Source organism: Dunckerocampus dactyliophorus, chromosome 18, assembly GCF_027744805.1.
Source record: "Dunckerocampus dactyliophorus isolate RoL2022-P2 chromosome 18, RoL_Ddac_1.1, whole genome shotgun sequence".
Lineage (NCBI taxonomy): Eukaryota > Metazoa > Chordata > Actinopteri > Syngnathiformes > Syngnathidae > Dunckerocampus > Dunckerocampus dactyliophorus.
Window position 1 is genome coordinate 19461624 of NC_072836.1, and position 15818 is coordinate 19477441.

The following is a 15818-nucleotide window of genomic DNA, read 5'->3' on the forward strand; positions in this document are numbered from 1 at the left end:
TCTATCACGGTTCTTCAAAGACATATGAATGAATAAATCATGCTGTTTAATTGTTGAATACACACTATAAGGAGTCAAAATTGATTTTTTTCTTGGCTAAATGAACTAAAATACAAATAAGGCATTCAGAAGACCCATTCAAAAACATTGCGATGATATGTAGTATTCTACACTGGTCACTAGGTGTCAGTAATGTTACTGTAATGCTGGCTGAGGCACACAAGCACCAGACAGGTTACCGGAACAACAGGATTTTACAACAACAGGTTTGAATGATCTCACAACAGTCACAATAATCCTTAACACGGGTTACTGTTGCGGCCGTAACCCACACCAAGCTAAAACTCAACTCTGAAACCCCGATGTCACTTCCTGTCCCACACCAGAACACATTTACAGCAACACACACGAGCACGAGTCTTAGATATCTTGTGTCTACTTTACTGGTAATAAGAGTGTATAATTGGTGATTATAAGGGTGTTATTTCATGTCCAGAGGGCTCTAATAATGTTTAAAAACGTATTTAGAAGGTTGTAAACAGGTTTTCAATGCTCTAACTACGAAATTATTCCATTTATAAATAAGGAATCCTACTTCACTTATCACGGTATGGTCTGGAACTAATTAATTGTGATAAAGGAGGGATTACCATATCGTGGTTAATTGGTTTCACACCCGACGTGATAAGTGAATTTCTGCAAAGTAGTATTCAGTGTTAATAAATGGAATATTTTCATAATTAGAGAGTAGAAAACCTGCTGTTTATAACTTTCTAAATACAAGTTTTTTTTAAACATTATTAGAGCTGTGTAGACATGAAACACCACCCCACTCTTTGTTTACATCACATTGCGCAGGCTATGGGATCACTGCAGGGACATAACAGACGGCCGGCGCTAGCATAGCAAGCTACCGAGCTAACTAGATAGCCTCTCCAGTTTACTTATTCTAACCCTCAGAAAGTGTTTCAAAACGGGGTGGGGAAACAGTGCAAAGAAGCCAAAAACGTACCACTTCCACACAGAATGAGAGGAGAACTTTTTTCCGCTGGATTTCAGCCATGGCATTTCGGCTCGGCAGCGTGGAAGGTAATGTGATCTAACGTCATGACTCATAACATTACTGATGCCTAGTGACCACAATAGTACTTAGAACTTGCCTTTCAATATGTGTTGACTACTAATATGCCATAGTCAACCACAAAACAGTGATCATTTATTATTATTTTTGTTTAAATGTGATATCGTGAGGCAGCGATATTCGAACTGAGATTTAGCGAGGTTGGACTGTACAGTATATCTACTTGTCTGTCTGTCTATCAATCAATCTAGCCATGATTGTAGACAAGCGCTACACAACGCAACAACAACTTCTGGGCTTTCTATGCATTTCAACTTGCTCGGAGATGAACACGCTTTTACATCCAGCCATCCATTGTGTCTCTTGTTGCAGACAATCACAATGGAACCCACCAAAGTACTTCAACCACAAAAATGTTGCATCTTTTTAATTTCCTCTTCCCCAGCCTCTCACGCTGATTTGTTTGGTTTTCAACTTTCTTTGATAGCAGGCTGCCTTTTTAAAGGCCTCTTCAGGTTCCCTTGATGATTTTTCTACCCCCTTTCCGCTTGTCACCACTCTTGTGGCACCCCTTCTCACACACACACACACACACACACACGCACACACACACACACACGCGCGCGCGCGCGCGCACATATTGTCCCAAAGCCACACCCAGGCCCAGTTCTAGCCTTCCCACGCGCGTTCACGACAGCAGCCGGGCCAGTGTGCGAGCGAGTGTGCGTTTTTAACTTTTTCTGTGTGTTGCTGCGGTTGAGTCGCGTCAAGAGGCTTGTTCTTGCCATACTTGCCGACTTGAGTATTTACAAGACTGTGCCGCTTGGTGCTGCGCTGTTTTGTGTGCATTCCTTTGGGTCCAAGCTCGGTGAGTCAACGTGTGCATGGAGGTTTTCTTTTATATGTTATACATGTTTTCTATATGTCACGTTCATGCACATTATTCTTGGCGCAAAATCGCAGCGGGTATATGTTATTAGGTAAGCACGAATCGTGTCGGACAGTGTGGTACTTGATTTCATTACACTTTGTCTTCTTTTCGTGTATTTGTTACGCACAGCAAAGTTTTTGATGAAAGGGGCGTAGTCAGCCGTTCGTGCGCGCGCGTGCGCAACCGAATGAATGAATATTTTTTTTTAAGTTAAAACGTTTTTAACCCGGACATGTCTCTTGTTCTTATCCATCTGAAATAAGATATTACATTTACACAGTTCTTCAGTTGTTTACATTCCAATCTGCGTTTTGTATGCTTCCATATGGCAAATAGAGCACGTGACACTTTGTTGTTAGTTTAACTTGTCTGTTAAAAAAACATCATAATTTTACATTTGTTGCGAGTTTTTGCATTCGTATGGGATAACAAAAACAGTTAGATAATATTCACACACCAATTTGTCACACGCCTACGCGTATTATGCTATAACGAAACCGCGCCCTCCAGTGGCAAAAATCAAATATGCAGGCTGATGGTGGATGTGTTCGATGAAAAATAATGTAATTGTAATGTGATGCTATGTATTTATGTGCTGTGTATAAAACAAAGACAGGCACAATGTCTAACCGAGGGTTTTATTCAGATGACCGCCGACGTTCTGAAAGCTTAACATGAAGGAAGGCCGACTACCAACAACACACTTACGGCCTTCACAATAAAAGCACTTCTGCGTTACATCTTCTGTGGCTGAACTGAACCAAAGTCACAGAAAAGTTGCTTCCAACAAGTACGAAATGAATATAGACTCACTATTGGTACGAGCCAATAGTTGTTAGAACAAAAGATTATAACATAGTTGTTTGATGTGTGGGTGAAAGGCAGTGTGCTAGCATAAATTAACTTTAAAACGTGTTTAAATTGTATTATTGGATTTAATTGAAAAAAAATATTTATTATGTTAAACATAAATAATATCCATAATACTATTATATTTTGAATGTCATTAATTATATAAAAAAGAATGGACCTATACATCATTTGCTGCTGAATAAATGGATGAGATCATGTGTGTTTTAACGCACATGTATGATCTATAATAACATAAAGTGTGCAGACTGTATAATTTCCTAAACTGGCCTTCCTCAAGAAAACTTCAAAGTTGTATTCTGCAACATCAGCTCCTCTCTGCTTCCTGTTTGCCAGCAAGCCAAAGTCCCAGTGTTAGATTTTTCAATATTTTCTGTCATCATGAACGCAGCAGGAGCAGATAGTTGGCTGATATGTGATGAGGTATTTTCAAAGGTGCTGACGGACGAAACAGATTGAAAAAAACAACATGAGAAGTGTGCATAGAGATGCAAGCATCAATGGAAGTGTTTTTTTTTGGTCCACATCTGATATTCCCTCACCTTTCTCTGCCATGTGGCAGCCATTACTCAGGGCTGTCACTTTGGGAATGTGTGTGAAATACATGTGTTGACTCACACTAACAACATGTCAATGTCCAACATGAAAGAATACCTATGCCAGGGGGAAGTCTTTCAACCCTGCAGGAAAAACAGTTGTATGCACGTGTTTAAGCGGGCATTTGTCCATTTTTACAAGATCCTAATTAGTGTACACTACACACACACACATACACACACACACACACAACACTTACTCCTACTGTTAACTTACATTCAACTCAGGTTGCACTGTTTTGTCTGCCTTGTTGTCGTATTAAGTCATTCAAGAGGGTGCTCAAAATTGTCACAATTTAGAGATTATTGCATTTTAAAATCACCAGCTTGACTTAATGTTTTCTCTTTGCTGGGATATTTTTATAATTTCCTGTTGCCCAACAGGGGGCATGATGCCTGAAGACATGCACAGCACATATGACCTGTGTACTGCGTATGCACAAGGTATTATACTCTCAAAGTTGGCTTGAATAGGTCATAAATGTTTTGAGAGGCATGTGCTGCAGTTTTTCAAACTGGGAGTCGAGTGTGATTTGTCCTGAATGCAGGCCTTCATCACAATGTTTTGCCATGAAGTTCTTTCTTGAATTCGGTGGTGTTTCTTGCTTCAAGTAATCTACTTTTCTTTTGATCACGGCTACAAAATAACCCAAAATGGAGCGTGTTAATAACACGACAAGACGCACGCAATATTGTACGCTAACCGGAAAACCAAAGCAAAATTTTGGCCAACATTTGACCAAAAAATACACTAACCGATGTTCCGGTTTAGTTTTAACATGCAGTGGTGAACTTCTGTTTAAACTGTTAGCTGAAACATTGCCTGTCCACTTAAGAAAGGAACAAAGACAGTCACTTCACATTATTTCCCATGGGAAAAATTCTTCGGAAATGCCTACCACGCTGTGCTGGACTTTGGAGGCTCCACTTGACCTTGAATGCCCTCATACGCCACAATAATAGAAACACTGGAAACAAACCAGTTCACAAACTGACTTCATTTGTCTTAAGAATCAAAAAGCAAACATGGCTGAAAGCACGCCAACACCTGATCTTGTCTTCATGAAAGAAAAGTTGTATCTGAAACAACTGAAACGTCGCTGCTGAGGTTGACCAATGAAGGAGCATCATAGGCTGCGACTGTGTAACTGCTGGTCTAAGCCAGTGGTTCTCAATTATTTTCTGTCATGCCCCCACTGGGGGACTGAAATATTTTCACCCCCTCCCCATCCGACTTGAAACACGATTGAGAAACTGATATCTATTTATTTATCTGTACTGTACAGACTGGACTCGAATAAAAAGCATATTTTATAGTCAAACTGCTTGCTGAGTATGACAAATTAATGTTGGCAGGTCTGCAGGAATATTAAAAGTCCTCCCGGCCTCTCATGTTCCCCCTTACAGTAAATCCGCCACCCCCGGGGGGTCCGCCCCACGATTTGAGAAGCATTAGGTTGTCTTTTGTTCATTTTTATTTTCTGCCTAAATTGTGCTGTGGGGAAAATGTCCTAACTGAGAAAGAGAATGCCTGAAATAAAGACTAGAGCGATTGAGTCAGATAACATAGAAAGTGAAAAGCAGTCTGTAAGAGCAGCTTCCTGACAGAAATTCTTGAATGACATCCTAAAAGATGCCAACTGTGACCAGGTGCTTTGTGTGTCGGGAGAGGAGCTACATCTAAAGAAGGTGCTACCTTATACGCTTGCGTGCCAGCATGTTCCCAGGACCCCCGACTGGTTCTTACTAGGAGACAGACCCATAGGGCTCCTCAAATGCTTGTCACACCTGCCGTACAGACAACCTCCTGCTTGGAAGTTCATCAAGTTACCGCACCTGCGAATATTCACATTCATCCAGGTCATCGCATTCTCGGGGCACTGAATGGACAGCAAACGGACTGTTCAGGTTGTCTTAGAAGACGTTTCGCCTCTCATCCGAGGAGGGTTCATCGGTTCATGCTAAAATACTAGGTGGGACACACACCAGTCAGACTAGATAGGACAGCTCAAGTCTTTGAGGATGAACCGATGATGCCCGCTCGGGTGAGAAGCGAAACGCCTTCTAGGACAACTGTCCATTTACGACAGATTCAATGCCCTAAGAATGAAGTTACAGTATTTTCCGGACTATAAGGGCCCTGTTCACACGGGAAGGCGCCTGGTCATTTGTTTTTCTTGGTGGATTGAAAAAAAATGGTGTCCACACCATGTTGGATCAGTAAATAATCCCGTCCACACGGGAACGGACCACTGGGTGAAAACAATGTCATACAAAAGGCACACCGGCATGTGGCGTTGTAAACAGACATGCGGACAGAAGAAATAAATATCTAAATAAATGTGACTTATGGTCCAGTGTGACTTATATATATACAGTATATATTTGTGCACTCCAGTTTGGAGTGACTTACAGTCTGGAAAATATGCTGCATGTCATATGTAATGTGTTAAGATATACTGTAAGTATTTAAAGCTTAGAACGAGTTCTAAAAATAATACATATCACATTTTTGCATCACAATAGTATATCGCTTATCTTAAGAGTCTGACCTCGATGGAAAGTGTATGGAAATATTTTTGCAACTGTTCAATGTAAATAGGTGGAAGGTTGACAATATAAAGTGTGTGTGTTTGCGCTTCCATAAACAAAGCTTTGTTCAGTCTGTGACTCCATGACAGGGAAGACATGCTTTTTGTGTGTTTTCACTAAAAATAGACCTTGCACTGTGATTGCTGTGTATACACATGCACACACGCGTGCACACACACACACCTACACAGCATGATGCCACTGCCCTGACCACCCACACACACACACACACACACACACACACACACACACACACACACAATTAAGCAAAGTGGGGTTGGGGCAGACCCCTAAGTTGCCTTAAGTCTTCATCTTCAAAATACTTTTTTCCAAAAATTGTTATTTTTACAATTTTATTTCTGATTATTGCACTCATTACTTAATGGAGTTGTCTTACTAGAAATACTACAATATAAAGTTCAACTGGTGCAGCCAAATAGTATCCCTGGGCAAGAAACAAAGCACTGAACGTCTGCTGGTAGTAGATCCTTCCAAAAGGTTCCGAGGGGAAGCTTTAATACGTTTAGTCACATTTTTCAGCCGTGCAACTTCATTGGGAGCCAGAGGGCTACACTGCAGGATTTCATGACCTTTCTTCTTCTCTAGTCATCACTTTTCATTCGCTTTGCCAAAAGCCAGCAAGAGAGGAGCTGAGCAGAGAGCGCGACAGTGAGAGAGAGAGAGAGACGGGGGAGTGAGTTTCAGAGGCCCAGTTAAGTCTGTGGCTTTGTGTTTTATGAAAGAAAAGGACATTAAATGTCAGCATTTTCCAACCAGACACACACACAGAAGCACAGAGTCCCCTAGCCTCCTATTACAAGGGTGAGTGGAAAGGAGGAATGGTTGTATTTGGTGGCTACCATCCGATAGGACACATTTAATGCTAAAGACGTGAGAAGTTTAACATAAGGGCAAATAAAACGGGCACAAAGTACACATTTTAGCAACTGGTGGCTGTAGGATTGTGTCTAAATGAGTTAACGAAGGCCGTTATTTGCCTGCTGATTGACACGGCACAGCTGCTGCTTTGTGAACACACGTCTACTGTGACAGATACACCATGAGATTTGTGAAGACAATGTAATGCATGCCAGACCAGAGAGTGCAAATGTATGTGGCATGTGGACACGACTGTGTGTGTGTGTGTGTGTGTGTGTGTGTGTGTGTGTGTGTGTGTGTGTGTGTGTGTGCAGCTGTTGGCTGGTGTCTGAGGTGAGCATTAGAGCAGTCACACTTTAAAATAAATGCTAAGTGATAGTCGAGAAAGAGAGCGGCGTATAAATTAGAGCTGTCAAATGATTACAATTTTTCATCATGATTAATCACCATTTTTACTTTAGAGTAGAACCTCGGTTGGTGTACGCCTTGGTTAGTGTGTTTTTCGGTTAACGGAGAAAATTTTTGCCTCGGTTTGCATACATTATCCGGTTAGCGTACAATATGGCGCACGTCTTGTCATGTTATTACTACACTGCATGAGTGCAACTGTCTTTTTGACAGACATTTGTATCACAAAACGCACTTGTTAGCACTTTGCTAACAAACGAAGGTTATTGATGTTGCCTGTCTATGACGTCATCAGCGGTTGACTGTAGTTCTTTGCTAACACAGTAACACCACAACTCACAAAAATGTTGACACACAACACATTTTTATAGTTTTACAAGTACAACAATTTTAAATGCATATAAATGAGGAATGAAAGGGATACATGAACGTTTAAGGTTACTTTTACCTTCAGTGAAGACGCGATTGTTGCCAAACACACGACGTTGCAGCGAGATCAACACGGACACCACCTTCCTGTTTTGCCATGAGTTACAGTATTTCTTGAATTCAGCAGTGTTTCTCACCTTCTTTATCGAAGTGCTGGCACTCCGTTTTGGGTTATTTTGCAGCCGGGATCAAAAGAAAAGCAGAGACTTGAGGTGAGAAACACAACAGAGATCAAGAAATAACTCATGGCAATACAGGAAGGTGGTGTCCATGTTGATCTCGCTGCAGCGTCATGTCTTGGGCAACAATCGCGTCTCCATTGAAGGTAAAAGTAACATTAAAGGTTCAAGTATACCATTCATTCATCATTTATATGCATTTAGAATTGTTTTATGCATGTAAAACTCTAAAACTGTGTTTTTTGTTAACATTTTTGGCTTTCAAGAGCAAACTAATTGGATTTACATGATACCTTATGGGAAAAAAAATGATTCGGTTGGAATACTAAACGTATTAGGTTAGAGCTGCAGCTTCTAGAACAGATTCATGACACTAACCGAGGTTTTACTGGATTTGTCTGTAAAATAAACCACAATGGCATTATTAAATCTTACCCCACCTAGTGGTAAAGTTGCTAAAACGTAGTTCAGAAACGTCAACACTGAAGAAGGAGTTACCAGCAGCCCATAATCCTGTAGCCAGCATATCCTTGTGGCATACAATAAACCAGGGGTTGTGTGAGGCGCAGCAAGGAACACTGAATAGAGTTGCAGTTCAAAAAAAATTGGGGGAGAGCATAAAGCTCTACAAAATATGCTCTGTCAATGTAGCTTTTCGGAGGAGTAGGGGAGGCTTGTTGTGCAACCTCGTGAACAAACCCCGCAATAAACCATATCTACCTGAGAATAAATCCAATCTTACTGGCAGTGGCTTCTACTAATGGAAGCAAGTTCAACACAAAGGGGAATGTAGTTCATAGAATTTTACATGCAGTGGATATAAAAACAGGCTTTCATGTCAGCTGCCTGAAACATAATTACTCCAACAAGCTTCTACATTGTGGCTTTCCAGAGCTTTTATCTTTTATTTACTGCATGTGTGTGTTTTCCTCCCTTTCTGCGTTTCCCATTGGGGTTCCCTTGCTTCTCGTCTGTCAGCTTTAAGTGGATAGTCAATGGTTGTAGTTTGCAGCGGAGTAGAACTGCACTACATCGCACTTAGAGGTATGTGGAATATTTTGGTTAGCTGAACGAGAGGGGCAAAATATGTGTTTTATGTCGACTTAGCAGGTGGAAATATACACAACCCAAAGTACATGATGCCGTCATGAATTGGCTTGCTGGTGTCCATGGAAGCGTTGTAAGAGAGCAGTGCCCCATTCACTGGCTCAAAATATATGTTATTAGAATTATTAACTACCAGTCAAAAGTTTGGAGACACTTTCTCATGCTATTCAATGAGAAAGTGTCTCTAAACTTTTTCCACATCCATGTTCATTGCCGTGAGATACTCTTCATCACAGTTTGGGTTCAAACAATGTGAAATGATGACTGATGAGGCGCATTTAGCAAAAGCAGTTGAAGTTTACATTCCAGTCTCAACCCTCAGCCCCCGTGTCACATGATTCAAAGCCCGTGCACGCCATCATTTCATGATTTACCCTCTATTTTCCTGTCCTCTCCACCTCAAACCGGGCCGGCCTATCTGCTGGCGACACCCCCACAGCCACATGCGCTCACACAAATTGCGGCCCGCTTCCTGCCGGCGGGAGGAGTCTGTTTTTACTACCACTCAATTTTGGCAGGGAGGGCTAATTCCTTGGCTGTCTGGCTTATGTGTATGTGTGTGCACTCGCATGTGTTTTTAAACGTATGCGCCTCTCTGTCTGCTCAGCTCCTTTTAATGTTCGCATTGGGTGGAAGTTACCAGAAATCCAAATCATGTGTGTGCATTTCGGCAAATGTGCCGTCTTGTGTTGAAGGGTTAAATGAGAATCGCTCGATGGATCGACACACCGAGCAAAAATGCAACCGTGAGGGTTTTTTTTCCAATGTAGTCTTTTTTAGGGTCATGCACATTTACTTGTGTTGCTAAAGCATGAAATTAGCATAAACAGCAGAGAGGTGAATCTGCCGAAACCAACTAGAAGATTAATGCTACAGTAATCCCTTGCCACACTCAAAAATATATCAATATATATCAATATATCAATCGTGCCGTTTTGTGGTTGAATACGGCCTATTTTTAGGACAAAAATATGCACATTTAAGCACATTTTTTTGCCTAAAGGAAGCATTTTCAAGCATAAAAATGGCTAAACTAACAAAAATACAAATATAAGGCATTCAGAAGACTCAAAGACGTTGTGATGATATGAAGTATTCTACACTGGTCAGGAAGTTCTATACAGATAGAAGTAAAAAAAGAACAAGAAGAAGGAACTCTCCCATTACCAACATGTGTGAGTCTATATTATGTCCTATTTATGTCTTATCTGTCTGATTTCTCTTATTATGTCCACTATATTGAGTTATATGAGCATAAAGGTGACTATAGGGGTGTTACTTCATGCCTGGAGGGCTCTAATCATGTTAAAAACCCTATTTAGAAGGTCGTAAACTGGTCTCTATACTCATGGGTGTCCAAACTTTTTCTAGCGAGGGCCGCACACTGAAAATCAAAAGATGCGCTGGGTCGCTTTGATATTGTTATGGATTTTAAAACATTTGTAAAAAGGCTAAAATAAGCTGTATATATTTAAAGACAAAGCTTTGTTTTAGAATCAGTTATTAGTATCAACATTCCAGCTTCTTCTCTTTACACTTTGCCTTTTTGCTCTATTTGTCCCTTTTTTTCCTGGTTCACTTTTATTTCTGCAAGGCACGTGGGCCAATAAAAAAAAACAAGCTGCAGGCCGAAAATGGCCCCCAGCCGCACTTGGGACACACCTGAGGCTAACGAACATAAGCGGCACTATCACAAGCCTAGAGTGCCCCCTCATGGCTGCCGACGGTATCGTTCACTCCTGGGTTCATGTCAGCCGGTATGAATTAACATGATATCTATTTATAAGTCGCAGGACCCGGTAACGGATTAAAAAGTGCGTGGCATGATTAATATTTGATTTGTTGGAAACTCAGTGTGCAATGATCCTAACTTGCGCGGCAGCCAAGCGATTCGTCTTTACATGTCATTTCTGCTCCAGACGTGAGAGGCCCTGATCCAGCCTGACGAGCAGCAGAAACACGCAAAAGGAAACGCCACCAGCGACGCCACAGCAGACCAACTTTCTTGACATTTATCTTCAGCAACCAGTTAAGCAGACAGCGGGGGCAGCCATGCTGATCATCTTACTCCTCATCATCCTATTCCATGTGGCTGCAGCCGTCCTGCTCTTTGTTGCAACCATACACAACGTGAGTACCGGCTCACTTCTTCTTGTTTTGACAACATTGCAAACATACCTTCAAGAGAGAACGCTTCTGTGCTCCAGGCATGGTGGGTGGTGTCGCCGCCTGGACGGGACGTCATCTACTCGGACCTGTGGTACTCCTGCAATGCCACCTGTTACCCCGTGGAGAAGAGCCATACGCCTGACGCAGGTGAGGCACAGTGGGCGGATGTGACGCGGGCATAATCGTGTAAAACCGACGCCCTCCTCTCCCTCTCCTCAGCCTACCTGCAGACAGTCCAGGCCACCATGATCCTGGCCACCATTTTATGCTGCATCAGCTTCTTTGTCTTCATTCTTCAGCTCTTCAGGCTCAAGCAAGGAGAGAGATTCATCTTCACTGCTATTATTCAGATATTGGCCTGTGAGTGACACACACACGCACACACACACACACACACACACACACACACACACACACACACACACACACACTCAAAGAAATTGCCCCCGAACATGAGTGTGAGTGGTCAACATCCGGCAGTTACCTACCTCTGCATGCGCTTGAAAAACGTTGGATGAAATGCTGGCTGAGCAGTTTGCTCCTAACTGGTGTGACAACAGTGGTTCTGTTGCTGCTGTGTTGTGCAACAATACTTGCTCATAAATGACCTGGTGGTCAGAGAGAGCTACATTTTCCTTTCCACTTTCTCATGCACTCCAAATGATGATTAAAGTTAAAAATGAAGTTGATGTATGTAATGAGTTGTCAACATTTTGGAAATAACAGCCCCCTCGCAGCTGCCAATTAACCCCCATCCCTTTTTGTGGTTTAGGTAAACAAAACCACCCCGGCTAGAGATGGAACCCGTGCTGGTGTCTTTATGGGCCTGCAAAGCAAAGCAAAGCAAAGCAAAGCTCATTTTATTATTCCTCATACTTACGATTTATTATTCTACCTTATTGTGGTCGTAGCTAGTGCTATTTATGCTATGTAACATTTTGTGTCACCATGGTAACGGAATTGACAAAGTTGAGAACGGGCCACTTGATTAGGACCCCCCCCCCCCCCCCCCCCCCCCCCCCCCCCTTAGCCCATACAATGTGAAGAACCCCAACACGTGTGATATCACTGGCCAGGTCTGTGCTACTTTTGTGTGACGGCAGCGACTTAATTGACAAACAAAGTGGAAAACGGGCCACTTGATTAGGAACCCCTCCTTCAGCCCATATCGCCATATCGTGCGAAGAATACTTATATTTGGTAACATTCTGTGTAATCATGGCGACGTCATTGGCGACCAAAAGCAACTGGCAGGTCCATAAAAAAAGAAAAAAAAGTTGCTGAACTGTTGTAGTAATATACTTGTACTATTCGGGTATATTATTGTCATGATTGTCTGGACCAACAGATCCCTTGTCTAAATCCCGCCCCCTTCCTTGTCCTCTCCTCCCTTCAGCTCTGTGTGTGATGATCGCGGCGTCCATTTACACGGCTGAGAACAAGTCCTTCCATGTGACCAGTCTCCACGACGGCTCTTACGGATCCTCCTACATTTTGGCCTGGGTCAGCTTCCCAATGACTCTAATCAGTGGCGTCATGTATCTGGTGCTCAGGAAACGCAAGTAGGCGTCACGGCGTCGGCACACGGGCGTACGTACCACTCGGATGTAGGTTATCGAGGAAAACAAATGTGCAGTATGTTCACGTTGCAGTATCGCTAGCGTAATACCACGCATCCTGTATCACAAAAAAGTACAATGAATCTCACTGGGTGGATTTATAGCTACGAAAACATCGTTCAGGATACATTTTTATTGTATGAACTGTTGTGTCAATTTGCAATTCAGGTTTGGCAAGTGTCATGTGATTTCCCCAGCTAGAAGTATTGCTCCGCCAAAGGCCAATTTGCATAAAATCTAGGTGAACGTCGACTCCATGAGCTGTTCTACACAGCTATGAAAAGAGGACTAACAACAACCGGGTGCTAATCTGACCTTTTAGTTTACTAGTTACTAGCCACAGTCATGTGACCTGCTTCCCAAAGTATACTTACGGCACACTGTCTGATCAATTTGTACATTTCTGGAATATATGGTTTAAAATCCACTGGAACCTTGGTTAGCGTCCTTCATCCGGCCAAAACGTACTCTAACCAAAAGTTTCCCGCAATCAATGAATCCGCTCTAGAAAGCCAAAAATGTTAACACAAAACATGTTTTTAAACTTTTACAATGATAGTTTTACATGCAGAAAACACTTGGACATGCATATTAAGGACGAATGCCAGCGATAAATGAACATTTCACGTCACAGCTATGAGTTATTGAATTCAACAGTGTTTCTCACTTGCTTTATCAAAATCCTGGCACTTGCAACTTTTCTTAAGTTCTGTTGTGGGTTATTTTGCAGCCGTGATCAAAAGGAAAGCAGAGACTTGTGGCGTAACGGTGTTGGCTAGCGAAGAACTACAGAGCCACCCGCTGATGACATCATAGACAGCCATGGAGGTGGTTTCAGTTTCCCGTTTCCATGTATTAGCAAGCTAATAGGCTGCCAACAAGAATGTTTTTACTTAAAAATACACGGTTGTACTCAGGCAGTGCATTAATAACACAAAAATATCGTACGCAAAGCCAATTTTTTTGGTACATTTTTTTATGTTAACCTAAAATCATGCTGACCGAGGTTCCACTGTATTACTGTACAAAGATAATAGCATGCTAACACAGACGTTTTGTGATAAAAAAATACATTAACGCAAAACGAGGCAAAATTTTGGTGTAAATTTTTTATGTTAACCAAAAAACACGCTAACCGGGCCGTATGCGGTATGAGGTTGTACTGTGTTAGCAAGCTAATATCATGCTAACAAGGACATTTTGTGATAAAAATGCAGTGTTTTAATAACAATACACGACGCTGCGCCATATTGTAGGCTAACCGGAAAATATACACAAATAAGTCAAAATGTTGGTATAGATTTTTGATGTTAACTGAAAAACTCGCTAACTGGGCCGTACGCTAACTGAGGTGCCACTGTATTAGCAAGCTAATGGCCTGCTAACAAGGATGTTTTGTGATTAAAAATTCATGAAGGAAACAGTTGAACTCATGCAGTGTATTAATATCGTCATATTGTATGCCAACATTTTTTGTCGTTAACCAAAAAACACCAACCGTGGTCCCACTGTATTCCAGTAAAAAAAACAAAAAAAACAAAAAAAAAACACACACACACACACACGTTGGTTTTGTCTCACTGGGTCCACACCTTTTTTCCTGAGAAGCTATTAACAAATGAACCATTTTGTACATATATATTTGCTGTGTATGTGTAGCATAGTTATTCTAAGACTGAAGTACTAATGTCTTTAATAACGAGTAGTAAAGCGTATGTTAACCATAGCATAGAGGAAGTCTAGCGATATGATTTGTAGGATTTGGACATGTTGTCTGTGACTGCGTCTGTTTTAACGGTGAACACGTAAAGCGATGATGTGCTGTGATATTTGGGATTTAAACATGCAAACTTGAAATAGGAATGTGTGCTTATTATTATTATTTTTTTGTCACTGTTATATATTATTTTGTCCTCAACCAGAAGTAAAGTGACACAAAATCTATTTATTAAGACAATTGTAGCACATATTAACATGACATTATTCTATGTGCATGTGTCTCTGATGATATGTGTGCCATTGCATTGTGCCTCCCGACAGTACCATCGATATTTGCTTACAATGTAGCACTAATTTTTTAAATCTTTTTCTTGGTGTGGTTTTAACATAGAATCTTTTTTTTTTTTTAATTTGGAAACAATGTACAACAATGTAGTAATGTGCAGAGTTCAGCTACATGATCAGTGATGCACTGGCTTGTTTTGTCACGATTCTATTTCTTTCAAACCTGATAACTCTCTAGCCTGACTCCAATAAAGATTCAGGGAAATGGATGGAAGGGCTTGGCTCTGCTATGTCGAGATGCTACTTGGAACATGATCAAAGTAACATTTTGGGCATGATGGTTTTTTTTTGTTTGTTTGGTTTTTTTTTTTTTTACAAATTGTATACTTTATGAAGCTGTTCTCCACAGATTTGCTTATTTAATATTCTTTAATAAGCCTAAGAACTGTTGTTCTTGTCTTTTTCCCATCTTAACTTACTTCTGGTACTGTTTTTTAATTAACTAGATGGTTAAAGTACTCCAAAGTTTTTTTCAATTAATAATGAGATCATATAAAATGAATTTCTGTTTTTATTTAAAAAAAAACATTTTAATAAAAAAATCTAAATTTTTAAAATGTTTTATACTGTTAAATTAATTTCTGAAACATGTTTGCATTTCTAATATTGCCTTTTAACTGCAACTCACTAGCTAATAATAACAGAATAGGTTCTGTTTTGGCATTTTAAAATTAATCCAATCATGTTTATTTTATTATTTTTTAATGCTCACATTTATTTAAAAACAGTCAAATTGTGTATTTTATGGTCAATTAAGTGGTACATAATTTTCTTCTGTGGTATGGCTTCCTTTTTCCATATACTAGTTTGTTCGACTTTGTCCTCTAGCGACATCAAGTGGACTAGCAGTGAACTACGCCACTGGGTAGCGCTTAAAGTTCGACTGCACAAACT

At 40.9% G+C, this 15818-nt stretch overlaps 2 protein-coding genes across 3 annotated transcripts in view; one reads left to right on the plus strand and one right to left on the minus strand.

Moving 5' to 3' along the window:
* Positions 1-11287, minus strand: part of nubp1 (nucleotide binding protein 1 (MinD homolog, E. coli)) — a 30633-nt gene extending 19346 nt beyond the window's left edge. Inside the window, exon 1 of the mRNA XM_054760449.1 lies at positions 11251-11287. Within this exon, the coding sequence (XP_054616424.1) occupies positions 11251-11283 (33 nt within the window). The 5' untranslated portion in view covers positions 11284-11287. The remainder of the gene's footprint in view (positions 1-11250) is intronic.
* On the plus strand, positions 896-15231 carry emp2 (epithelial membrane protein 2). Of its 2 annotated transcripts, none has more exons than XM_054760465.1 (5): positions 896-1089; positions 10992-11202; positions 11280-11388; positions 11461-11601; positions 12638-15231. In XM_054760465.1, the coding sequence occupies exons 2-5, from the start codon at positions 11125-11127 to the stop codon at positions 12805-12807; spliced, it is 498 nt and encodes a 165-aa protein (XP_054616440.1). In that variant the 5' UTR covers positions 896-1089; positions 10992-11124; the 3' UTR covers positions 12808-15231. The 2 variants fall into 2 exon arrangements, with proteins under 2 accessions (XP_054616440.1, XP_054616439.1); XM_054760464.1 differs by lacking the exon at positions 896-1089 and adding an exon at positions 1765-1949 and having other exon boundaries at positions 12638-15230.
* The last annotated feature ends 587 nt before the right edge of the window (positions 15232-15818 follow it).